The sequence below is a fragment of the Camelus ferus genome, chromosome 34 (assembly GCF_009834535.1).
Source record: "Camelus ferus isolate YT-003-E chromosome 34, BCGSAC_Cfer_1.0, whole genome shotgun sequence".
Lineage (NCBI taxonomy): Eukaryota > Metazoa > Chordata > Mammalia > Artiodactyla > Camelidae > Camelus > Camelus ferus.
In genome coordinates this window covers 17,933,772-17,957,911 of record NC_045729.1, presented here as the reverse complement: position 1 = coordinate 17,957,911, position 24,140 = coordinate 17,933,772, and the positions used below count along the sequence as shown (strand labels likewise).

Sequence of the window (24,140 nt, the reverse complement as noted above, 5' to 3'; positions counted from 1 at the left end):
CATCCATTCTGCTAGGATTTAGAACCTAAATCCTCCTGTGTTAGGGAACTAGGGAAAGGATGATCTATAAACTATTTATTATGCACAGCTTTTTAGAATCTATGTGCATTTTTAAAATGGAAGTCCTGGAGATTGAATCCAGGACCTCGTGCATGCTAAGCATGTGCTCTACCACTGAGCTATACCCTCCCCCCATATGCACATTTCAAATATTAGAAATTACATTCTGTACTAAAGTCAACTCATAATAAAAAAAAAACAGCACAGACAGCACCTCAAAACATACCTAATTTTGAAAGTATTTAGAAAATATTAACTATTGTCACTATTTTAAAAGCGGTTATGCAAGGCTGTCTCCACTGTGTGGCAGCTACACGAGCCGCATGATACTGGGCGAGTCGTTGTCTCTCTCTGGGCCTCGGTTTTCTTTTCGGTAAAGTGGAGTATTCCTAAGTTCCCATCCAGGTATATCAGTCCTATAGTTTTTAAAACATTTGTAGAAGACCATAGCTTTAGCTTCTCTCATTCTTCCAGTGGATGGAGTAGTTTTAGCAAAATACTACCCTTCTGGCATTTGTGCATCTGCAATTGAGGTACTAGCTCAGAAGATGAACCATCAGGGATGCTGAAAGGTTTCCGATCTTGGGGAGGGGGGAGGTCATGCTACCCTTCTGAAAAATTGAGTTAGAGAAGGATCCTGGACCCCACCACTACGCCGCCCTCCCCGCCGCAGCCTCTTGCTGAGGCTCTAGAATGAATGGGCATTTACTAGTGATAGAAACTCATTACTGAAACAGGGGTGAGTCATCCCCAAACAGGTCAAAACCGAGAACAAAATCATTTTTCCTTTTAATGCTAAGGGTTGGTTGTTCACTTCTTGTGAGAGGCAGTCAAGCTGATGGGGTGTGTTGCTTTACCATTCCATGTTTGGTTAATCAGCACATCTTTGGAATGAGACACTGAAAGTTTTGAGTCAAATTTGATAGGGGTAAATGTCAAGTCCCGGGTCTAGCTTTTATAGGCCAAGTCCGGAAGTTCAGGAGAGGGGAGACATAACTTAACAGCAGTTCATTTGACAAAGAACTGGAAACTTGAGCCATAGACCTTGATGAATCCGGAATGTTAATGGCATCTCCCTGCAGTGAGGAACTATTTCCAGCATGATGGACCCCAGTTAGCTAACAGCTGAGACTGCCCGGCTAGGAAGGAAGTGATCATGTTCATATGATCAGCGGTCAGTAGTAATGTGAATGTTTTCAGCCAGTTGAAGGGCTGTGACATAAAAGATGGATTCGTTGTCTCATTCTGTATAATACTAATGAGTGTCCTAGGACTGGATCAAAGCTACTAGGGTAAAAGTCTCCGAGAAGTGAATCCTGGCTCAATAAAAATGAAGAGCTTTTAAAGAATTGGAGTTTTTCAAAAGTGGAATAGCTAGTTCTGTGAGTTAGTGCCTTGTCACTAAAATTATTCAAGAATGGCAGGATGACTCCCTGTTGGGTGTTCCATCAAATGTATTTTGCTACTGCATTAGGCGTTTGGCTGGATTAAATCCAACTTTCCTTATAACCTTACTATTCTAGCATTCCATAAAGTTCTCCGTGATGTATTTGGAGGTACAAATGCCATAGTTTGGGGATTGAAATTAAGCATCTCTTTGTTTTGATGTTCTTAGTTTACTGCACCCTAAATCCCGTGGGTTTGGATTTTCTTTAGTATTCGTTGTAAGGGAATGTCTAAGAACTGCAAGACTCAGGCCCTAAGGTGTTCCTTGGCTGTCATACACATTTTCTAAAATGGTTATTTTCAATAGCTGCCTCTAGGTACTTTTAAATTATATGTCACAGTCTCTGTTCTATGATATCTTTGAGTTATAACATCGCTTAAATGGGTTCTTAAAAATGGACCATTTTTATGATACCTTATTTAGGTTCTTTATTGGGGTCTTTGAAAATATTTCATTATTGAAAAGGGAAATAAAACCCCTAACTGGTGCCGGGCTTTGTGTGCAGCTGGGAGCCCTCTCTTCGCATGACCCCGGACCAGGCCCTCAAACATGCGTGGATTCACGAGCCGTGGAACCTCAAATCACGGCCCAGGCTCCAGACCTGGAGGAGAACCAGTCTCTGTTTCCCCTCTGAGTCCAGAAAGGATAAGATTCAAGGCCAACATCACTCGGGCAAAAAAGGTACAGCCCCTCAAATAGCCAGTCCTGTTTCCATGATCCAGGGAGCCCGGCATCTCTGGAGGTCTGCGTGTCAACCTCTCTTAGCTCTGTCGTGGGTCCTTACTCTGACCACATCACTGCCACTCTTATCATTAGGATTTTCCGTTTTTCTCCTACCTTCAACTCCCTTTCTTTTGCTTTCCTTTTCTTTCAGTGTGTCTTTCTCTGCGTGCCCTATAATTACCTTTTGAATTTTTATCGTACACATCATGGAATTATGCACATATTTCTCATATGCAACATACTGCCTCGTGGTTGTGTCCTGGGGCAGTGGAGTCACGTTGTCTGGGATTAAATCCTGGCCCTGCCACTTACCAGGTGCGGGCCCTTGGGCAATTTGCTTAACTTCTCTATGCCTCGGTTTCTGTGTGAGAATGAAAATAGTGCCTATTCTCTCTGGTTGCAGGAAGGATCAAAGGAATTAGCAAATGTAAAGTGCTTAGAATAATGCCTGGCACACAGAATGTGCTTTCCAAATGAATTGTTTCTGTATCATCACCACCAGGATTTCCCCAAAGTGACTGACAGCCTGGTGGACGGGAGGTAACTCACACTTGAACACTTGTTCTTCTGTCTTCTCTTTGGCAGATGTGATCATCAAAGTAGAGACTAAAGACACAGTTAAAAATGTCTCCACGAAACAGAATCAGAATTCAGGTAATGAGCTGGGCTCCCTCCAGCACACAGCTGAAGTTGTCCAGCTGCCTCAGCTAACAGAAGCTTCCAGAAAGACAGAGGCGGTTGTTGGGCCAGTGGAGTCTAAGACCTCCACAGGACAGCAAAACAAAAACTCCTCCCTCAAGAGCACAAGCATCTTACCACCTATTGTGTGACCGGCGCGGAGGGTGTGTCCCGTTCTTTTCCGCCAGTGATCTGTATTAGAGACAGCGCTTATATTGTACAGTACTTAACACTGTTGTTTTTAATGCATAAAGGTTTGTTTAAAAAAAAAACACCAAAACCTCTATTCACATGGCTGATTGGCATGACTCCTGTCATGAGGGGTTGGACGGGGTGTCCTGGTGCCCACACTCCCTCCCGATGTCCTCAACCAAGTAAATCAGTGGGTGCGCATGCATGGTGGTGCACGGGTGGGGCGGGGAGAGCGCTAAGTGCTCAGCGTTACAGCATCACCCTGTAGAACGCTACATAATAATTTTTTCCTTCTTGCCCAAGATAGTTCGCATATGCTACTCAGGGTTCTTGTTTGAAAATGACAGAGGCCGAGTTCAAACTAGTTTAAACAACAAACATTACGTGATTGGGGAATCAGGAGGGGTTTCAGGCACAGCAGGATCTAGGAATTCAGACGAGGTCATGGGGCTCAGAATCCCTGTCCACCTGTTAGTCTTGCTGCTTTTTATGGTTAACTTCATTCTGAAGACAAGCTCTGCCCAGAAGTTAAGATGACCACTCCTGTCCAGTCAGAAGGGGCAGTCTTCCTGCTGGCAGGACAGCCTCAGAAATGACTGGTCTTGAGCCCGTCACAGTGTCTGAGATATTGGGATCCTCAGATCGGCCAGCCTGGGTCATAAGCCCACGGTGTGGTGTGGCGGTGGTAATGCCATGACTGATGCTTCTCTGGGACCTTGTGGAGCAGGAGACAGCGAGTTTCCCAAAGGACGGAAGACAAGCAAGCTACAGGACATGTCCACCCATCCACCACCTCGAAAACCTAATCAAGTCCCTTTTTGCCCTTCTAGTCCTCACCTATGTGACTACAGTCTGTGTGTGGTTGTAATTATAGCACAGATAAATGTTTACAAGAAACTCAAGGTCAGAGCATCGTAACCATGGGCTATGTCCCTGGCTTCCTGGTTTTTATTTTAATCACTGTGTAATATTCCATGAAGGGAGACACCAGGTAATCGAAGCTGTGGGGTTGGATGGGATCGCCCAGGGAAGATGCTGGGGTGGGAACTGCAGGAGGGCAAGACAGAGTCCTAGGGAAGAGAAACACCTACGGGGCTGACAAAGCTGAGGAGAGCCCCCAGGAGCCGTAGAAAGACAGGAAAACTAGAAACAAGAGGAGGAGGAGGAAGTTTCTAGAAGGAAGGATGGAGAATACAGAATTCTACAGGAAGGTGAGGATCAGAACAGAAAATGCTCCTGAAGGGGGGTGACGAGGACACGAAGTCAGAGCAGTGTCGTAACAGACGGCTTGTCCCAGGTCCTACAGCCAGAAACGTACAGAACAGACAACAGAACTTGGATTTCCTGGACCTTTTCTGACACTGTCTTCAGCCACAGACAACACTGAGGCGGACAAGGAGCCAAGTCCTGGTGGCATAACTGGATTTGGACTGGACGTTTGAAAATACGTCCTGACTTACACGGCTATAAAGGGCTGAAATGAATTCTTGACAAACTCTGGCTTATTTTTAGGGAACAGTTCTAAAGCGGGGAAGCTGCAGGGACAGAGGGGAATCCCCAGGTACCCCTCGGGGCCCTCAGTCAGTCAGTTTTCCTTTTGCTCTCCTTCTGAGTCTGCGTTTATTCCTGTGATCGCCTCACCTGACTGTCCCATGGCCTCCCAAGGAAACCACATACCTGGAGCCCTTTAACTGTAATTTTTTATTTTATGTCCTTGCTCGCATGGACAGGAAAATCTGCAAAATCGAGGGACTAGCATCAGGTGACGTGTCTTTGATGTGAGTGGAATGAAGGTAACGTTAGGGCTCTGTGTGGGTGAGGAGGGAGGACGGGCCTGGGCCCCCGTGGGTCACAGGTTCACCATCAGCCAGTCCAGCAGCTGCAGCCGGGTGACGTTGCCCACCGCCTCGTCCAGCTGCCGCTCCTTCTCGTAGCGCAGCACCTGACTGCAGCACCTCCCCTACGCTGCGCCCTTTGTCCACCGCGGCTGCTGAGAGCTGAAGGAGCTGAGGGGGAAAGGAAGCGTGGTGGTGGTGGGGGGGCGAGCATCCCCAGAGGGTGGGAAGGGCCTGCCAAGGGGGAGCGGAGAGTCCTTGCAGCAGGAAGGACTCAAGTTAGCCGCTGAAAAGACTTCCACAGCTGTGATGCTGGCTGACCTGCTTGACAGAAGAAAGTTGGTTACGTTGTCCTTAATTTAAATGACATCCACCTGTCCGTGATACGGAAAATATAGTTTCCTCCTGAGATTAAAATCTTCATGTTTCAATGGATGTTTGTCAGTGTTGTTCTTGTCCTGTAAGGACTCCAAAGTTCTTAAGTTCACTGTAATATCATAAAACACTCTCCACCTCTGTCCCACGACTAATAAGGGCAGGAGGGAGACAGCCAACGGACAAGTGTGGGTGCTCTCCCCGCCCCATAGACGGGGAGCCCTGGAACGTCAGAGCAAAGGGGGACTCAAACATCCACTCAACCCCGTGAACATGCTGCTCAGAGAGGTGGAGAGACTTGCCAGCAGCACAGGGCTGGAAATCAGCAGAGGAATGTTCACACCCAGGTTTCTGAACCCTGTGTTTAATTCTCTTTCCAAGCACAAAATGAGAAAAGTTAGCCAAAGCAGCCATTCTAATGTGAACACAGTACATTGCCATCCATCTGGAATCCTTATGGCAACAAACTGACCAGATTTTTATTTCGTGCATTCTGTGCCTGACTCTCCGAAAAAGTCAAAGGGCAAATAAACAAGCCAAACAGCAGGAGCTTTTCCAGGGGAAATTCCATAGGAGAGACGGAAGTACATACGGATACTCTTACAACAAATGGAAAGACAGCCTCAGCAAAGAGAAGATACAAAGAAGGACCAAATGGAAATTGACAGAGCAATAGAAACGGACCACATGGAACAACGGAAGAGAGTGGTCAAACCTCTTTCAAACAGATTGAGACAATTAACAGAGCTCAGGGCCTGTGTGACAATACCAAAAGGTTTTATATGCATGTCATTAGAATCCCAGAAGGAGAGAAAAAGGGTGGTGCAGAAAACATACCTGAGGAAACAATGGATGAAAACTTCCCCAGTTTGCCAAAAGGCGTAACTGACAAAGTCAAGAAGCTCAGTGAACCTGAAATAAGATGAAGCGAAAGAAATTCACTTCAAGACCTGTAATAATGAAATTGCTGAAAACTAAAGAAAAAGAAAAAAACTACAACCAACCAGTGAAAAATGTCACATTGTAAGGGAACAACAGTTTGAATGACAGCAGATTTCTCATCAGAAACCACACAGCACAGAGGAGGTGCAACAACATTTCTTTAAGCACTAAAAGAAAAGAACTGTCAAACCAGAATTCTATGCTCAGCAAATGCTTTCTCCAGGGAGGGCAATGGGACAGGAGATCAAGATGGGGAAAAGCCCTTAATTTTCAATGTGTATCTTTTTTGGTGCCTTGGATTTTGAATTATGCACACAGTCCCTATTCAAAAACGGATACAAATGTATTTAAAGGAATTGGGCTCATGGGCATCCCAGTGTTACCAGGATCAGCCACCTGCAATCTGCACGAAAATATCTGTACACATTATCAACCTCTTTCCAAAAAAAAAAAAAAAAACCAACTCCACTCACTTTTAGGTAGTTTCTTTGATGTATACTTCATCTAACTGTTCTTAAAAATACACGGATGCTCTGTGCAAACCTACTCGTGAGCTGAAGTCTGGGTGTGTTACTGCCCATCCTTTTCACTCTTTTCCTTTAAGAAAATAGGTGACGGTCTTTATCTTTACGTTGGTAATCTAAAACCAAAATACATTATGAACGTTATGCACGATGGGGTTGACTTAAAAGATGGTGTGAGAGCAAAGCCCGTGTCACACATGGCACATGAAAGCTGTGCTTTTCAGGTTTTTCCATCAGTCTAAAGCATTTGTGATTACAAGCCTCTCTGCTAATTGCTATGTTCCAAAACAGCTGTTTTACAGAGTGGAAAAAAACGTAGAGAGACAGAACTTGCCAAGGACTCTTAGAGACGTGTCCAGAGTTGGAGCCCCGTGCTCCGTCCTCCGGCCCAGACTGGAACTTGCACACAAATCGCCTGGGGCGTTGGCTAAAGCGAAGCCTGGTTCAGCAGGTCAGTCGTGCAGCCCGAGACCCCGCACTGGTCACGAGCCCCCGGGAGACGCCAGCGCTGCTGGTCCAGAGACCACAGGGTGGCGAGCCTGTCGATGGCCCAGGTTCTCGTTTCGTTTGCGCCCAGTGCAGCCTAGGCTGGATGTTATGCAGTCCTGCGTCCTCCCAGGCGTCAGGTAGCCCAGGGAAGTCAGGTACGGGGTTGCCGATACCACTTACTGAACAGAGAAAGCCTCCTCCTCCGTCACCATCTAAGGGGATGAGGCTTTTCACAGCTAACGCCAGCCTCTCGCGCCGGCCCTTCCGCTTAGCTGGCAAACGCCAGCGCTCCGCTCTGCTCGATTAAGAGGGAATAATCAAAGCCCCGAGTGTGTGTGTGAGAGTGTGTGTGTGTGTATGAGTGAGTGAGTGAGTGAGTGAGTGTGTGTGTGTGTGTGTGTGTGTGTGTGTGTGAGATGTCTCTCTCAATAGCCCCACACGAGCAAGCAGCAGCAGCAGCTGCATACACAGAAGCTTTCCAGGCTCAGAATCTCCCTCCAGGGAGCAGCTGCCAAGGCCTACGCTGGGGGAAGAAGGGAGCCAGAAGCGCCCTCACCTTCACTGGCACTGCAGTAACAAGTGCGTCCCCCACCTTCAGCCTTACTTCGCAACTGATCCAGAGCTTAGGGGGAGGGGAAGAGGGGTGTTGCGTGTTGAATCCCTGCAAATCCCCGACCCCACCGGACCACCAGCTGAGGGAGTAATGACAGCCTGAAAAGTCCAGAAACCTAGATCCGTCACCCCTCACCCCCTCAGCCCACCTCCGGGATGTGTCCCGCTGGCTCCCCCTTCTCTGGGCAGGGCTGTCCCATCCAGAATTCAGCCTGAGCCCAGACCTTCATCTGATTCTTTCGCCAGGTCTCTTGGAGCTTCCTTACCTGTGTATTCCCATACAGGTGTGCAGAAAGAAGAGACAAATCATATATTTGTCTCCTTTTTCCCCCTTTGCTATGCCTCCTTTGGGGCAAAAATCTAATTTTACTTTATCCATCATCTCTGCCATGAGACGTGAGCTTCAAATCCTTACTGCCCGTGCCCATCCTATTCTTCTTGTGGCTAGCCTTCAGCTCGGAGAGAAAATGGAACTTAAAACCCTAATTAACCCTTCATAAATCTTTCCAAACCCCCCCCCCGACTCCACTTCCTTACCTTCTGCTGGATTCCTTCATCGTCACCAGCAAAGTATAAAATAGGGACATTGAGCTCAGAGGCGGCTACCCATTGAAGTACGGCTTGGAGCTGCTTGTTCTGAACCGTATCCATTAGGTTCTGATTGCTGACGATCACTTTGGGGGCCGCACCCCCTTCGGGGGGCTGTCCTGATACCCCTCGCAGTTCACTATGGATAGCTTGATAGGCATTCTGCAAGAAGGTCTCCGCTGTGCCCGTGCCCTTGCTGGGCAAACACTCGTATAAAGTGTCTTGGAAGGCTGACGCTGGCCTGCTGGCGTCCCCAGGCTTGTTGCCTCCCAGCTCCGCCAGCGAGGAGTCACAGGACTGGGCAATGATGAGACACAGCTTCACCACCGAATCCATCAGGTGCTCTACCATCCGACCCGTCATGTGGCCATCTAGCTGGCTGGCAACCACCTTGGTCCGCCCGGCCAAAGGACCCCGAGACTCGCCGCCCTCGCCTAGTCTGATGGGAGAAGGGGTTGCCGGCTCTTCATGCTGGGGGCTGTCTTCTTCCTTAGCTGACCTGGGGTCAGAGCTCCGGTCGCTTTTGAAAATGGTCTCCCCAAGTAAGTTCCGGATGAAGTTGAAGAAAACGCTCATTAGATCCTTCTTTTCTGCTGCTTCTTGGTCAGCCCCCAGGGGGGGACACTTCAGGCTGCACTCATCCGAAACTACGGGGGACTTGTTGGCCTGCAGGTGGGTGGTGCCAGCAGCTTCAAGGAAGCTCTGCGCATCCATGCTCCCCCCCTGGGCCAGGTGGTACTGGATCAGAAGTAAGGCGGAGACAATCAGGTCCTTGGCCCAGGAGTCTGAATCATTCATAAAATTCTCAGGTTTCTCTGGGTGATGCATCGGGGGGCTGAGGTTGCAAGGGTCGAAAGGAAATCCCAGGGGAATGTCTGGTGCAGGCTTATACTGTTTGTTGGGAGCTGCGAATGGTGCACGTTGGAAACCTGGGGATTTTCCTTCCTTCTGCTGACTTTTGTGCCACTTGGTCAGCCCCTCTTTGATGATGTGTTCGCCCAGAGTTTCGGCACAAGTCTTCTCCTTCTCTGGTTCGGGCGCAGCAGAGCATGCTTTTTCCCTCAGTTTACCTTCCGATCTCACTGATGCAAAGTTGACTGCTTCGGCTTTTAGGATCGCCCACTCCCTTCGTGGAGACGAGGGAGTAGCTCTCGGACTTGTCCTGGCTTTTCCTGACAGTCTCGGGAGGTTTCCTGGCAAATATCACCGTGTAGAGCTTACCCAGCATGGCGTCCATGATGTCTGTGGCCTTCTGGCTTCCGTGAGAGAAGATACTCCTCTTCACCGCCGAGACAAATTCTGTGTCAGTCATGAGGGTGCCCGTGACATTGTGGAGGTTCCTCATGAAGGAGTCGATGAGGTCTGAGACCACCTCCTTCGCGTGCTTGATCAGGACCTTCTTCAGTAGGATGGTGGCGATGGTGGTGTCCTTCACCTGGATCCGCAGGGTCTTCATGATGGAGACCATCATGTCCGACACCACGCTGTTAGCGTAGGTCATGATCCCTTGGCTGACAGACTGCCGTGAAGTTGTCGGGCCTCTCCTGCCCACTGAGCAGCCTCCTCTCCGCAGGCAAGGCCCACCCGCCCTCCCTGGCAGTCGCCCGCGTTGCGAGACTCAAACACCTCCTTGTAGAAGAAGGACCTGCTGGAAGGGGGCCTGTCGTCGGGGCCCCTGCCCCCCTTGGCGCTCTCCTTGCCCTTCAGACTGCTTTTGTATTTCAGGTTCGGGCCGCTCTGCAGTGACCCCGCGGCCCTGTCACCGGACCCCGGGGCCCTGTCGGACGCGGCAGCTTTGGAGCACGAGGAGACAGTCTCGTCTACCAGCTCCGATGCCACCTTACTGAGGCTTTTGTTGGGCGCGGGCTGGTCCCCCAGGTACACGGACTGATGGACACACGTGTTCTCGGCGCCGTCGATCCGCTCGTGGATCTCCTTGCGGGCCATGGCTATGACGAGATTCGTGAGGCGGTTGGCGTAGAAGGAAACTTCGTCCACCGAGCTCCCAGTACCGGCCTGGGAGCTGGGGCCGGGGTAGGGGTTCTCCCTGTGAGTCACCTCGAAATGCAGTCTCCCGGGACTGCCGCCCGTGGTGGCGGTGTCGTAATAGTCCACACAGAGGCCTTTGCTCGGGTCTCCCGAGCTGGCCGCCTCCCCCCCGACGGATGACTCTCTGGGCTTGAACCTGGCATCCTGGAAGCCTGCTGTGCTTCTTTCCAGGTCTCTGCGGAGCCAGCTGAGCACCCTGATAGGGTCAGTTGAGGCTTCCTTAAAAACAGAAAAGGATTCATCCGACTAGAACAAAGCAAAGACACAGGATATCGAGGACCACCTCACAGACCAGCTACAAAAACGGTCGCCTCTCTCAACTTTCATCTGTGCCATCGCCCCAACAAAAGCACCCGGCGTCCACCGGGCGCTCACCACGTACCAGGCGCTGCTTCAGGTGGTTTAAGACCGTTACCTCGTTTAATATTATTCTTGTGGTCAAAGTAAGATAGCTCCCTTGTTCCCCATGTTTTACAGCAGAGGAAACTGAAGACCTGAGAGACGAAGCCAGTTACTTAGCGGAGGTTACACCGCCCATCACTGGTGGAGGGGCAGTTCCGCCCCGGGCAGCCCGACCCCAGAGCCCATGGCCTTGGCCACCGCCTTGCGTGGCCTCTTACAGCATGTGCGCCTCAGATCTGACTGTCATCAGCTGCAGAGCTAGCATTTGTATGGAATCAGATTTTTTCATGTATTGGTATTAACTGCCATTTCCCATGGTTCATCTCTGTTATTTAGGTCTCTTATTACAAGGATAGTTTTCAAAAAATTAGAAAATTCAGGGACAGTTGTGGACAGTTAGCCACTCTGCCAGGCTGCCCGAGCACCATCTTGCCAAGCTCACCGGCTTCCAGTGGGCTGCCTGGCGTGACTCAGCAAGCTGCCTTGTGACTGAGGGGTTAACATCCGTGGAGCACGTGTTAGTTTTGAGTGAACGCAGGCCCTCCAGTGGGCGCTAGCTGCAATAAGCACACGTGCCTGCTCCTGTCTACGCGCTAGGATCCACGGCCTCTGCTGGGACACAGGCTAAAGGGAGGAAGTACGTGCAAGTGTCCTGTTTACCGTCAAATACAAAGGGTCACTGTGACTACTGAACTGTGTCTGCGGATGACCACGAGTAGTGCCCATCTTTAAAGGGTAATTCGGTGATTTCAGTTACCGAGCGTCATGGATTGCTGGCTACTGTCTGTTCGGTCATCACGTGCTCCCCGCGTGTGACTTCCCCCCTCTATGCCCACCCTGTGAGGTGGGCATTACTCTCACACCTTCACCGGCGGGAACACTGAGGCTCAGATGAAGCTAAATGTTCACTAGCATCTCTCAGCGGGGGCTGGTGTTCAAGTCCAGCTCAGGCTGTCAAACTGGCTCTCTGCCCCTGCGGCACACGGCCACGTTCAGACGACTTGGGAAGAAGAGAAGAGCAGCTGGGTCCTACAGGCTGGTGCAAGCTGCCAGGGACCGCAGAGCTTGACTCAGAGTCCCCCAGACGGTTCTCCTCATTTGAATAACAGCTGCCGTGAGGAAGTTCTGTGCCCTCGTAGAAAACCGCGCACGGCACACCCTTCCACTGGTTCTGGTCCTCATTCTCTCGGAGCTATGTTATAGCTCTGTAAACTGTAGGTAACCGACAGCGATGCAACGTAATTCTTGTCCAGACACATCACCTGTGACCAGGGAGGGTTCGACAGGCGTCCTCTCCCACCGTGGGGAAGGTCCGCTTTGCCCCCATTTGCACATGCACGTCAATATTTCTGATCTACATAAGTGCCTTTTTTCCTTTGACTCTCCTTTGAACTGCACCAGCTTCTTGTTGATGAGTTCAACTAAATCTTTACCATGGGTTTATTTTTATAAACACATGAGAGTCATTACTTCACCCTTCTCTGAAATGACCTTTTAACCAGTTTGGAAGTCTTTGCCGAGCTGTCCAACAGATTCATCTAACAGAGGGAGATGTCACCACGACAACAGTGTGCCAGCTGCATCTTCTCCTGGTCCCTAGAGGTGGATCCAAGGGGTAACAGGGCTTTGCAGATGTTCTATTTTTCTAGCTTTAACTTTCCTCTCTGCTAACTTAGCCTTTCATTTCCACTTTGGCTCTTCCACGGCCAATAATGATTGGTGGTAGCAATAACTGAAAATTTGGTTGATTTTTTTTTACTTTGAATGGGCCATACATTCCTGTTTCTTTATATGCCTTGTGTTTTTTTTGTTGTTGTTGTTGAAAACTGGACATTTGAATCTATTGGCTAAAAGTTTAGAATCGAGGCTCTAAGCTGTTTATCAGTGTTTGTATCATTATGTGTCTGCCGTTCAGAAAGGCATTAAGTGGAAGTAGTAATGTCTTCCTACCTCCACGTGGTAGTAATAAGTTAGACTCCAACATCTCTCAAATAAAAGAATCTCTATTCTGATCGGAAAAAGTATTCTTATAGAACCTAACTCAAATATTTTAGGAACCTAAGTTCACTGAAGTACATTTTTGGTAAGCAGGATTAATTTAATAATGTTGGCTTAATAAAAACAGCTACCGCTTTTCTGATTCATCAGGAAAATCAACATTTTACCCTTTTTTTGAAAATTATTCCGTAATACTACCTACTTTTACAGACAGGCACACGACTTGCAAGCAGGCCCGCGTGCATCCCTGGGCTGTGACACCCAGAGGAAGGTCTTACTGCAGCGCAGGCGTGGCACTTGTTCTTTCATCCATTTCAATTCTTTCCACAGAACATTAAGGAAAGAACCCAGAGCACAGCATAGCGCTCAAGTGATGGAGTCCAAAGCGTTGTGCAGCTTCGTGTGTTTTCGGTTTTTAATTGTCTATGTTTCTTGCACTAAAAAGTGTGTGTACCCTGTGTGCATTATTCCACTCGATCCAGAAGAACTTCGCAAAAGTGGCCGATGAAGCCAAGGTGACTGCCAGAAACTCTAACCGCGCTTCCTTTTCTATGCATGGAGTCGACAATCACACACCCATCCCCCCCCAAACCTTCTGCTCTCCTGCATCCTTACCTTTCCTTTCCTTATACACTAGTATCCTGAGCAGCTGGGGAAGGTGGGTCCCAGTTATTTCTGAGTCTTTCCTAATTAAGAACAGGGACATTTTTCACGGCCCTGAAGGAGAGGCTTAAGGGGTTTAACGCTCTCTCCTCAGCCGTCCTCGGACGCAGGACTTACTGCTAGGTCAACACCCCCCCCCCCGCTGTCCTGTTCCCCTTCACCTCCAGCCCAACTAAGCACACTTATAAAAATTTCCTGACCATCTCCTGCTTCGAAATGATCTGTTCTTTAAACATCTACAGCAACTATTGTCTAGAAAATTCATTTGGCAAATTATCATGAACTTCTTTTAATTAGTGTCCACTAATTATTTAGAGCTTTTAAATTCTATCTGTATTTTCACATGTTTATTTTTTTATTTTCCCAAATGAATGCTAAGGTCTATGAGGGCAGAAATTGTTTTGTTCTTAGGTCATACGTCTCAATATCAAAAAAAAATTGACCTAATCAAAAAATGGGCAGAATATCTAAATAGACATCTCTCCAAAGAAGACACACAGATGGCCAACAGGCACATGAAAAGATGCTCAGCATTGCTAATTATCAGAGAAATGCAATTCAAAACTACAATGAGGTATCATCTCACACCAGTCAGAATGGTCCATCATCAAAAAGTCTATAAACAATAAATGCTGGAGAGGGTGTAGAGAAAAAGGAACCTCCTACAGTTGGTGGGAATGTAAATTGGTGCAGCCCCTATGGAAAACACTATGGAGGTTCCTTAAAAAACTAAAAGTAGAGTTATCATATGATCCAGCAATCCCACTCCTGGGCATACATCCAGAGGAAATTGTAATTTGAAAAGATACATGCACCCCAATGTTTGTAGCAGCACTATTTACAGTAGCCAAGACATGGTAGCAACCTAAGTGTCCATCGACAGATGACTGGATCAAGAAAATGTGTTATATACATATACAATGGAATACCACTCAGCCATAAAAAAGAATAAAATAATGTCATTTTGCAGCAACATGGATGGACTCAGAGATGATCATACTAAGTGAAGTAAGTCAGAGTAAGATAAATATCATATAATATCACTTTTATGTGGAATCTAAAAAAATGATACAAATGAATTTATCTATAAAATAGATACAGACTCACAGACATAGGAAGCAAACTTACGGTTACCAAAAGGGAAAGCAGGGGAGGGATAAATTAGGAGTTTGGGATTAGCAGATACACATGACTATACATAAAATAAATAAATAAAAGGACCTACTGTATTTCACAGAGAACTAAATTCAATGTCTTGTAAGAACCTATAATGGAAAAGAATCTGAAAAAGAATATATATTATATATGTATAATTATATATATTCTTTGCTATATACTTGAAACTAACACAGTATAAATCAATTATATTTAAATTTAAAAAATATTTTGTTCTTTTTTGCATCCCCCAGAGTGCTTCTAACTTACTGAAAAATCAATACATTTTTGTTAATTTAATATCAAAACTCCACCTGCCTTTTCCTTTTCTAGATGAAAGGGCAGAGTTAAATAAAGGCTCTAGTGGAAGCAGTCTTGGTTAGCACTTACTCCATAGTAATCGGGTATTTCTATGTGTCTTAGTGTCTTACGTAGATTTGTTAGTGTTTTCTCTCTTAGGCCACGTAAAGACAGACCAAACAGATTCCGGACGAGTAGAAGATGGGTCACGGAACAGTACGCACCAGGAGGTGTTAGGATGAGGATGCCAATGGCGATTCTGTCAGACTGTGAGACCCCCAAAGGGAGAGAACCCTGTCTCATCTCTGACCCTACGGCTCAGCACAGTGTCTGTGCCAGCTAGCCGTAACTGTCTCTCAGCTCTAAGTCCACCCTTCCTTGTCATGCTCGGTGACTCTGGTGCTGGACCCTTTACGCTGACAGCGGGCACCGGCTTTGCTGACAGACACTGGAGGTACAACACCTGGTCGTACAGGAGGGAGGGGTCTCCCTTCTGGCCCACCTGCGCCCTCCAGCCAGCGTCTTCAGCACCACTGGCTGCCTGATGCTGCCCTGCGGCAGCCGCACTGCCTCCACGGACATCTGAAGGAGCCTTGGTTGGGGCAGAGGGAGCCTCTGTGAGTCCTTGGTTTCTTCCCGGTTCACTCCCTCAGCCTGGCGGTAGGAGCTTCTCTCTGCACCTGCTGCTTCTGGGACTCCTAGGGTCCTCTCTCACAGCTTTCGGTGGTCAGCCTAGTTAACTGCCTTTTACGAAGTAGTCTCTTCATATGAAATGACTGGCGAGGTTTCCATCTTCTGACTGGACCCTGACAGCCAGTGCCTGATGCTAAGCAAGCATTTAATCAGTGCTCGCTGAGTGATGAAGGCAGAATGACCACCTCACTTGGGATGAGAGTTTATAGTTCTGAGAGTTTTGAGGCACCTCACGTTTCAGAAAAGACCTTTTAAGGATTCGGGGACATTTCTGTTTGAATCTCTTTCTGTTTGAAAGTTAAAGTTTGACAGCTGTCATGCATAGTTTTTTCACTAATTGTAGCATTTCCCTCCTATTATATACCAATTATAGGATTCCACCCTCCCCAAAATCATAGATGGAAGTTTTTTTTTTTTTCCTAAAGGAGCTCATTCTTCCCCCACCCCAAGAATTCCATCTTCAAAAATCAGAGGCGGGTGGCGGTGGTGCAGAGAATAAGGCAACTCTTACCGGTGCTCCACACGGTCCTAACTCAGTACTCACTCGGAGGCTGGCCCTTACCGTTTTCCAGTCTTGGGGTTGGCTGTCTCCAGGTGAATAGACATCAACTTTGCATACTCCATTTTGGCTTTGTAACCAGTCAACCCTATCCGACATCTGCAAATAGGAAAAAAGAATGAGAAGGGGGGTCGTCAAAGGGTGAAAGGAAGGAGAAATAAGGTACATGGCCGAGGTGTGGGAAACAGCCGAAATGCCTTCTGTAGAGACCTGTCCCAGGAACTACTTTCAGACCCACTTAACTCTGGGTCTCTTATCCTCAGTCCTCAGCAGCTGGCAGGTTTCTCAGGTGTGCGCATCTCCAGCGCGGAGACCAGGGGCTGGTACGATCTAGCTGCTCAATGCAGATTCGCTCGTGAATGAACCCAAAGCAGCCACGTCCTGCTCTGCCTCCTGACCTGACAGCCCTTCCACATCTCGGATTTTCAGTTCCCGCTCCAAGCTCATGATCAAGCAGAATTAACTTACTTCTCCCTGTCTGGTCTTGCCCCACCTACTTTTTAGAGTAATGTATGCTTCACTGGTAATTCTCTTCCAGAGCACCAGCTGACTTCCCTTAGCAGGGTGCCGACTATCTTTTCCTCAGGCATAATCCCTCTGCTAACCAGCCAAGGGTCCCGGGGTGGGGTGCTCGGTCTCCACAGCTCAGCCAAGCTTCTGAATGGCAGGAGGAGAGAGCTGTGGTGGGCACCATCCAAAGGAGCTCTGCCCGCGGGGGCAGCGATGCCCTGGCTGCTGCTGACTTTTTCACTGCCCTCCAAACTCTTGGCTCTGTTCCCTAATCTCTGTTACGGCCCCACCATCTACATGGTCTTCAAGTCAGAAAGCTGACCCTCAATTTACATGTCTTCTTCCACCACAAGCCTCTCTCCAGCCACTACTTCCCTCGTCTCTCATTTGTGGTCATTTTTTTCTTGAAAGAAATGCTTACACTGGCGGCTCTCACCGCCTCACCTCACAGCTGAGCACCTCGGCCCCGATCCCACACGTTCCGTGGCCTTTGGCCCTAGTCTTGGCCACTTGCCGGGGCACTGCCTCGTACGTAATAGTTCTTGGAAACGTGGCTAATTGTCATGGTATCTGCCCACTGATAGTCTGTAAGTGTGAGAAGCTTCTTTTCATCCTCTTTTTCCATGACCGACTTCCATCACCAAGCTTCTGCAATCTTTCCCTTCTTTTATGATAAACGTTGCTTAGATCCAGACTTCCCAGTAAGCAAGGAGGAACAAGATGGCCAGTTTTCCTCCCCAGTGTCCTCCGAACATCTTTGTAAAACAGACATAAACATTCATGTGATTCCAGCAAGAACACGACTTTAAAATGCTGGTGTCATAAAGTCCAAAAGCTTATCCTAATTTTTTATAGTGAAATTGTGTTTTATGAAGAATTGCTTGAAATAAGTGGAGCATTATTAGGAGCTGACTATCTGCTAAGTTGGAAATATCTGCTTTAAAGGCCTTTAGGCTGTGGTCAGGGTAGACATCTTCCTCCCAAATAAAACCAACACAAATCAAACAGAGATCACACACATGATTTAAACTTTACTTATAAGTCAATTTATTATTTTTGTTAAACATAGTATTACGGGTAGTTATTAAAAAGAAAATGTAAGATCTTTCAAGAGCTACCTGTTCCTTGTTCCCAAAAGGATCTGTGCTGGTGGTGACGCCTCCGTCACTAACTCAGACCACTGAGCCAGGGAAACAGTTTCCTTCACTCTTCCTGACACTGTAACACAATCGACTCCTTGGGTAAGCAGTGTTTTTCCACCCTGATTAGACCTTAGAATCACCCAGAGAACTGTTTAAAAATACTGAATCTGAGACACCAACCCCAGAGAATCTTGCTTCAATGGTTTTAGAATGTAGAAACAGGCACCGAATTTTTTAAAAGATCTCTGGGTGATTCTAATGTGCATCTAGAATTGAGAATCCCTGGGCTTGGGTTTTTATAGAGAGATCCTCTCGGAGAAAGACTTGCCACCTGCAGAAAAATAATTATTTATTCTTTTCTTTAAAATTTTTCTCTGAGATTTCCTAACCTTCTTTGGTATCTTAATTTTTTTTAACCGTAACAAGGAAGCTGTCAATGTCTACAAAGTTACATCCTGTATTGTCTCTCGGCAGCCATTTTATATAAAGATTGTCACGCTTGAATCATCACCAGGAAGGAAGGCCTGGGCGTCACTATTACTTGGCCAAAGAAAGAGAAGACTTAGAAACAGGAGGTGCTGGACCATTGACAGTGCAAGTCTCTTAATCTCCAGTTTATATTTCATCTTAATGAATTACTTCTACTAGAAAATGACAAAATCAATACGATCTACTGACTTACTTATTAAGGCTACATACCACCGTTCACAAGCAAGCATGAAAATGAATTACAGGAAGGGAAGAAACCGCATAATCACTTACTCTTACTGAGGACAGGTTCTGCGAAATGAGGAAGGCTCCTGATTAACGTGTTGTCTTCGCTCTCCCTAAGTTTACCCACCCTTCCTGCCATGCAACAGAAGGAATCTGCAATGGAAACACACAAATAAAAATGACTGATTTTACAGATGGACTCTCTGGCTCTCATGACCAGATAATGACCTTGATCTGTTCCTTATTTCTCACACGGTATCCAGGGGTGACGAGCACAAAACGACGCCCGCATTTAAAGTGCAGACCTCACTCTTGGTGTGGTCTGATGGTTCCTGGGTGGCACCGAAGTTTCATCTTCTGGCCAATAATTTCTGAAATGACTACTCCTATTCTCCACTTCCCAATCATTGGCAGACAGACATATTTAGCAATGAGGACACTGAAAGTTTTTAGCCTAATCTCAAAGCTGGCTTGAATGGGAAGTCAGAAGACAAGCAGCTGGAATGGAGAATGACTGCCCTGACTTCGTGGGTCTCTGAACACTCTGTATGTGTTCCTTCGAGGACGTGTTATAAAGGGAATTCATAATTCACATTAAAAGCAGCTTCCAGATCAATTATCTTCCTCATATCACCTCCACTAAGACACTTAAATAGAAGACACGAGGGCATCTCATCTTGGCATACCCACCCAGCCCCCAGTAATGTCTCTCTAAACCCCACCCTGACTTCACGGCCCAGGTCAAAGCTCACTTCAGCCAGGACATGCTTTCTAAACCCCTAACTGAATGCAGTTGCCCCGTCAAAGTTCACATCATATTTGGTTTCACCCTTTCCATCCTATTTAGTATTTTAATTGCTCACAGATGTTTCATGGCCTTTATGAGATGCATTTTCTTACTCATCTTGGTGCCCTTCACAGCAGGTAGTATCTTAAAGTTGGTGCTTAATAATTGTCTGCTGAAACAATGAACATATGAATACTACCTACTTCTAATTCCAGATAGCTCAGTGTTTCTTTCTTAAATTGGAGACTCTGAGAACAAAAAAGAAATGGTTTGTTTGAATTTGCTAGGGTGGATGAGTCATACATGCCGGCTTTCCTGACACTTGACTCCTTTGGGGGAAACATTCACCCCCAGAGACTCAGTGAAGGTGCAAACGCTGACCCAGGTTTATCAGCAGACCTTCCTACCCAGTAACACCAACAAGCCAGCGCCTCAGACGCACTTCAGTGCTCCCTGCACGCTCCCTGGTCACGCAGGTTCAGCAAACACCTCCGCCTACACGGGCCCTGACGCTTTAATTCTACGTTCTGTATCTTCTGCGCGTCCGTCTGCAGTCACGAAGCTTGTTTTAGACTCTAAGTCCCTAAATCGTCCTGGGTAATAGTGTATATAAAGAGGTTCTGAAATACCTTTGCATGGTAAGGATATTCAGACACCTAAAGCTATACATGTGTCTCATAATGAAAATGGAAAGGCGGGAGGTGGGTCTAGAGATTAAAGGAGCCAGTGAATGGATTCATCCATTTCTTAACTTCAAAGCTGGTGAATGATCCTGGGGTCAGGGTGGAAAATAAAAGAAAAAGGACGCCTTGCGTTATCTACCACGTTTGACGAGGAAAGAACGCTAACTGTACACGGGGTGAAGATCAATGGGCTTTAGGAACAGTTTATTCAAACACTCATTTGGCAGATTAGGAAACTGAGGCCCAGGAAGGGAATATTAAAACCAGTAGACAGTCCTTGAAATATTACAGCTCTGCAGGGTAACACTCTGGAAACTACAAAATTTTTCTATGGCCATGGATCTATGGGATCCTGAGGCCAACAGAAAGACGGGCCTAAAATATTCCTTAAAAATGGCAACGTGATTATTACCTCAATGATAACTGAGTGCAAATCTTACATGCCAGCTGGGGAGGGGTGTGCGTAAACAACACAGGGGCTTGGTTACGGGCGCTGGGCCCCAGACCACAGCTCCATCTCAAGACACGTCTTCCGTCTTTGTCATGGGAAGAGCTCCTGTTTACTCAAGGTTCCTAAACTCACAGAAAAACCCAAATCACAGGCAGCATAAATGAAGCTACACACCTGATCATATGATATATACCTGATCAAGTTCTGAAGTTTACTCAGCCAATTTTTATTACTAGTTTTAAAAAGGAAGGATATATTCTGTTATCTGTTCTTTTTTTCTCACTCCCTTTCTCTAAGCGCCTAGTGTAGACAATAAATTTGGTTGTTGATAAAATCAATTTTATATGGTTTTGTTTAAATAAAAAAAGGTGTGTGTGTCTCTTTCTCTCCGTGTACCATTCACTGCGAAGCTCCTCTTTGGGTCTTCCATCTTTTCACTTTCCCCCAGAAATGACTTCTTCCTTTAGACCCCACAGTGCAGACCCTTTCTCTCCATAGCTGCATACACCCTGCCTTCTCCCAGCTCTCTGTCGACTAGCCGAGGATTCAGAAATAATATTGTGAGGCTGAAAGGAGATGAGAATCAGGACTCAGCTATTCTAGTCTGATTTTGCTATAGAACACTAGGAAAAACAAAACTACTTTTGGAACAGCCACACATGAAAAGGAAAAGCCAGCAGGTTTGCAAGCTTCCAGTCTCATCGTCAAATTGGGAAGCAGACTTAGACCCTCTCATGTCCCCGAGAGGATGGCCAAGGAGGTCTGGTCAATCCCCAGCAAAATGAAAACTCCAACAGCAAAGATGTAGGTTTGGCTGCCACTGCTACTGAGGGAGAGGTTCACTTATTTCCAAAAGGTTCTGGTGTAAAATTAAAGTTGACTGGGCAAAGAGGGAGGCTAGGTTGAACAGTAGAAGTTACCCACCACTTGTCACTGAACTCTCCCTTTTAACCACAGAGGTTTTATCCATCCAGTGGGATCCCCTACCTCTGCAGCACTGAAGAGTGAACCACAGAAGACTCCAGAATATCCTCTTAAAGTCAATGAAGACGCTGGGATGTTCTTGCTCAGCTCAAGATCTTGTTTCCTCCCCCCCGCCTTCCATGCACCTCCCCCTTGTTGGGACTGGAGAGTGACGTCAGAATCCCAGCTGGTGAGCTCACTGTCTCTATAGCAACAGTGCTGAGGCCACAGAAGTTGAGCGGTCAAAGGACAGGGGAGGGGAGCAGACACCCTCCGAGGCGCTGATGCTTAGTTTGGAAGAACTGGGTTTACCTTCTCCAGACTGACTTTCTCATTTAAGTGTCTCGTTTTGGTAGGGAAAATGGGAGGGGGAGCTTGTGCCAATGGATTCCACTCAAAACAACAAAGTACGTATCATGTGTTAACAAACCCAGATGGGTGCGGAGAGTAAGAAATCAAAGAAATGAGGGGCTACCAAGTTTTTTTATGCAAAGCCCATAGAATATCTCATTCTGTGGGATTCAGCCTGGACTCTTAATTATAAGCATCTTGCCTTTTATTAAAAAAAATGTTGAAATATTTTGCCTGAACTGAGCATCCCTGGGTTATCATCGATCTTAGACAGGTCTCAGAGAGATCGCAACACAAATCCATCCTCTCCAATTCTTGATCTGAGGAACGGCACTGAGATTAACCAGACCAAGAAGCATTCGGTTGGCAATTTCTAGGCTTAAAGAGGACTTTATTAGTAGTACATCCTCTTTGGAATGTTACCTTAGGTACTCCGAATGAATCTCTGAGCAAGGCCGTAAGATAAAGATTACAATCGTTACTGAATTCAAAAGTGACTGACTGGTTTACTACAAGCTTCCTTCAACAAGGGTATTTATCTATTGATCATCTTTTATATTATGTTTCAGTTTATCTTTAAAATAAAGAAATTAGGGTTTGCCAATCTCCTAAGACCCCTTCCAGCTCTGACCTTCCGTGACTGTGAGGTTATCAGCGGTATTTGAATAGAACTGTACACGCACACAGCACTTGGCAGCTGACCTTCACCTCCATGTCATCTGACCCTCACAACAACCTTCTGAGGTAACAGGACAGCTGTTATTTCCCCGTGAGACGGGTGGAGAAGCTTACCCCGCTCACAGCTCAGAACTGGTGGACAGGCAGTTTTAAGCCCATGTGCTTTTCAACAGTATCATGCCTCCGTGAAACCAGTGCTGAGGACCTGAGGCATGGTCTGACTTGGAGATGTAACATAACTGGCAATATTACACTGGAGTTAGGGTGTTGCTAACGATAATGGGGTCTGTCAATTTCTCAGACCCCAGAAAGTATGTCTATATTCATACTGACTCCAGAATCAAAGAGCGGAATGTAAGTGCTGGGTGAATACAGGATGTGGCCAAGAGATACGAAAGCACAGCATTATTAAACTTCTCTGATAACATTTCTTTAAGTGTTTCTTTCCTCTTCCAACTCACTTTGGTAGCTGACACTTCGCAAACGGCGGTTGGGGTGCAGTGGGAACAAGCAATCTTACAAGACTAGTGACAGGCAACCTCTACTTACTACATGTCTTTGGTCCATCCAAGCGATCCACACTCCATTCTTCCTGAGAATGCAAAGCACTGAAGAAAGGACCAAGTCTAGAAAGATTCCTCCAAACTGGTTTGTTTTCTGGTAAGCCCAAAGTAGGTGTCTCTGAACAAGTCACTGGTCTCTGTTCCTACTCAGGGGTCTTGGGAGGTTGCCCTGAAGAAAGTATTTAAAAATGCAAGTGGTTATCTAACCTTTCCGGAATTTCGGCAAGCTCTAGATACTACTTTCTGAAACAATGCAAATTGTCAAAGGGATCCACAGTCAAAAACTAAAAAACAAAAAACGTACAAACCGTCGCTCTAGAGAGAGCCACCCCGAATTTCTTCCCAGATAAATGTTCAGAGGGTACACACCCCCACTAAATTTCACATGACATTACAGGAGGCTCACAGACTTCCTGAAGCCCACTCCTGGATCGCAGTCCGAGTTAGGAATCCCTGGGTTCGTATGTCAGGTGGTGAGAGAAGGGCTTTGATAAATCACACTAATTAAAGGACAGATGGAATGATATGAGACCCCAGAGAAGTCGTCTCGGGGGTCCCCCACGAGCAGACTGGAGCTGGTGAGCACGCCAGGATAAGGGAGTAGCAAGAGCCAAGGCTCCGAGGACAGAGCGCGCTCGGCCGGACAAGTAGCACATCCTCGTTTCTATTTCTCGTCTTCCCGTTCGTCTCCGAGTCCCCGCCCCCTCCAGGGCCCCGGGCCCCGGTTTTCTCCCTGAGGACCTTCCCGAGCCCAGGGGCCACGCCTTCTCGGCCCCGGCCGACATCCTCAGGGAACCAGGAGCTGAGAGTCGGGGGGGCTGCGCCCGAGCAGCGCGCTTCCACCATTCTGCAGGCAAGCCCTCGAGTCGGTCACCGGCTCGCTCTGAACTTCAGGCTGCTCCACAGCAGGAGGTTATCTTCACGGTCCGCTGCGGACTTGGGAGTCCGACTCCAAGACTCCCTTCTTCCTATTCCCCCGCTTCCCACGCCCCACATCGGGCGCAACCTCCGACC

The 24,140-nt window shown here is 47.2% G+C and overlaps 2 protein-coding genes across 2 annotated transcripts in view; one reads left to right on the top strand and one right to left on the bottom strand.

Annotated features, from left to right (window-relative positions):
- DYRK4 (dual specificity tyrosine phosphorylation regulated kinase 4) overlaps positions 1 to 3,087 on the top strand; it is a 45,474-nt gene extending 42,387 nt beyond the window's left edge. Inside the window, 2 exon segments of the mRNA XM_006175560.3 lie at positions 2,013 to 2,188; positions 2,816 to 3,087. Of these exon segments, the coding sequence (XP_006175622.2) occupies positions 2,013 to 2,188; positions 2,816 to 3,060 (421 nt within the window). The 3' untranslated portion in view covers positions 3,061 to 3,087.
- A 1,695-nt stretch (positions 3,088 to 4,782) lies between these two features.
- Positions 4,783 to 24,124, bottom strand: AKAP3 (A-kinase anchoring protein 3). Its single transcript, XM_032473187.1, is given in 9 exon segments — positions 4,783 to 5,042; positions 5,044 to 5,106; positions 8,415 to 9,563; positions 9,565 to 9,984; positions 9,986 to 10,064; positions 10,066 to 10,733; positions 16,288 to 16,383; positions 18,699 to 18,803; positions 23,113 to 24,124. Coding segments are annotated over 7 exon segments (2,568 nt in total). The 5' UTR covers positions 18,699 to 18,803; positions 23,113 to 24,124; the 3' UTR covers positions 4,783 to 4,949.
- Between the last annotated feature and the right edge of the window lie 16 nt (positions 24,125 to 24,140).